The sequence below is a fragment of the Bidens hawaiensis genome, unplaced genomic scaffold (assembly GCF_021521415.1).
Source record: "Bidens hawaiensis isolate Kalapana, Puna unplaced genomic scaffold, B.hawaiensis_p1.1 tig00033212_1, whole genome shotgun sequence".
NCBI classification, from domain to species: Eukaryota; Viridiplantae; Streptophyta; class Magnoliopsida; order Asterales; family Asteraceae; genus Bidens; species Bidens hawaiensis.
Window position 1 is genome coordinate 133,106 of NW_027495690.1, and position 2,119 is coordinate 135,224.

The 2,119-nt window shown below is 35.1% G+C and overlaps 1 protein-coding gene across 1 annotated transcript; it reads left to right on the plus strand.

Moving 5' to 3' along the window:
• The first annotated feature begins 274 nt into the window (after positions 1 to 274).
• LOC143584632 (uncharacterized) lies at positions 275 to 1,422 on the plus strand. The gene has a single exon (XM_077066641.1). It carries the CDS (start codon positions 444 to 446, stop codon positions 1,218 to 1,220), a length of 777 nt encoding a protein of 258 aa, XP_076922756.1. The 5' UTR covers positions 275 to 443; the 3' UTR covers positions 1,221 to 1,422.
• The last annotated feature ends 697 nt before the right edge of the window (positions 1,423 to 2,119 follow it).

Here is a 2,119-nt window from a genome sequence, read left to right on the forward strand (position 1 = left end):
AAATTAGCATATAAATATGAATGTTAGTTAAGAAAACACCACCACAAAGCTGGTAGATTGACCGAATCGTTGACACCTACCATTCTCGGTTAGCCAAATCAAATCAAATAAAGCATAGTTTGTGTTTATTTGTGCTTGTGAACTGTTCATGAACAAGCTCATTTCCTTAGTGAACGAACACGAACATAAAGTTTTGTTCGATTAGCTGTTTTTGAACTGTTCACTTGTTCGATAAAGCTTAACGGACAGACATGAACAAGGTCTTGTTTGGTTTGTTACTTTGTTTACAGCCCTAGTTTTAATTTTTTTGATTAAAAAGCATATGAATTTGAAACAGAATGGAATTGTTAACATGTCTAGATGTTGCAGGCGTGGATATGAGCAGCTATTGCTAATAATTCTGTAGAAGGTGAATACGATATATTGTTTATACTTTTTATAACATGTGGGGTTTTGGGTCGAAAGCTATAGCGGGCGCATCCGGACCGAGAATTGACTCCGCAAGGGTTGGTCAAACTTCTTCAGACGGTTCTGATGATGAGATCTCTGTAAATAACAGCAGGGAAGAAGGTTTAGAGTGTCCAATTTGCTGGGAATCTTTCAATATTGTGGAAAATGTGCCTTATGTTTTATGGTGTGGACACACACTCTGTAAAAACTGTGTTCTCGGGCTGCAATGGGCTGTTGTCAAACTACCCACTCTTCCGATCCAGCTCCCTTTTTTCATATCTTGCCCATGGTGCAACTTGTTATCGTTTCGCCTCGTTTATAAAGGGAATCTGAAGTTTCCAAAAAAGAATTACTTTCTTCTTTGGATGGTCGAGAGCTTGAATGGTGATCGGGTCAAATCTCATCTGTCTTCTTGTAATGACCATGTACCGGGCCCTGGTTGGTCTTGGGCTCGAGGTTTAGTTACCGGTCATGGTCATGGTAATGGTTTGGCGAGGCCACGTGTTGGTGAGTCTAACCGTCAAGGTGGGTCCCATGGTGAGAGGCTGCAGACGACCATCCGTAAGTCATTAATCTATTTTGTTCACTTAACGGCTAAGCTTCCGCTGGTGTTGATATTTCTTCTGATTGTTCTGTATGCAATACCCGCGAGTGCAATCATCTTGGTTGTGTATATACTCATCACAATTTTGTTTGCTCTTCCGTCTTTTCTTGTTCTTTATTTCGCGTACCCGAGTCTTGATTGGCTGGTAAGAGAAATCATCACTTGAGGTGGCTTCTGGTTCTTGATTTTGGACCTCTTTTTAGTATTTGTGTTTAAAGTTTTAAACTTGTTCAATCTTTGGGATGTAAACATAAAGTATCTGCTCAATGCTTGTAAAAAGAAGACTCTACTCTTTATTTACTTTATGATATTGGATTTTTTTATGGTAATGTTTAATTCTCTCTAATAGTGAAGGCAATATAGTTATACCTTAGGCCGTGTGGGGTGGGTGGCGAAAAAGGGCGACTTCCGGCGAGAAGGGGCTACATGGGCGATTTTAGGGCCGATAGGGGGGGGGGGGGGGGGAGTTTGTCGCCCAATCAATCTGACTTTATATTATTATTATTATTATTATACTATGTGAGTGTAATATATATATATAAATATAGGTTTAAGTTCAAGAAAAAAATCAAATTATTACAAGAAATGAGAGAAATGAATCAAGTCAATCAAAAATTGTTTTCTTTTTCTTTTTTAATTAAATATAGGGACAGCATGGTAAACTCTCATAAGAATTATATATGGAAACTGTTTTATTAATATATTTGAAAGTTTTCAATCTACTATTTTATTAACATATAAATCTAAAGAAAACATGACATCAAAATTAACAAATTGTTAGAATGCTGTAATTGTTTTATTTGATCAAGCACCTCAAATCATTAAAACAAAATTATTCATATTTATCACTTTATTAATATGTTATGTAGTTATTTAAAATTTTAAAACAAATCCTACAAAATAACATTAGATGACCTTTTTTCTTAGTTTCCAGATCTCATTTTATAAAATAATGATTTTAAGTATGAAATTTTACTTAAATTAAAAATTTATCAATACTTCAAGATGAACTATTGTCACACAAGATAACATTCAGATAACCTTTTTTCTTTTTTTAATTTCTTT

Bases quoted from the DNA above. Each gene is read 5' to 3' on its own strand.
- LOC143584632 (XM_077066641.1), top strand. From the start codon at position 444: ATGTGGGGTTTTGGGTCGAAAGCTATAGCGGGCGCATCCGGACCGAGA.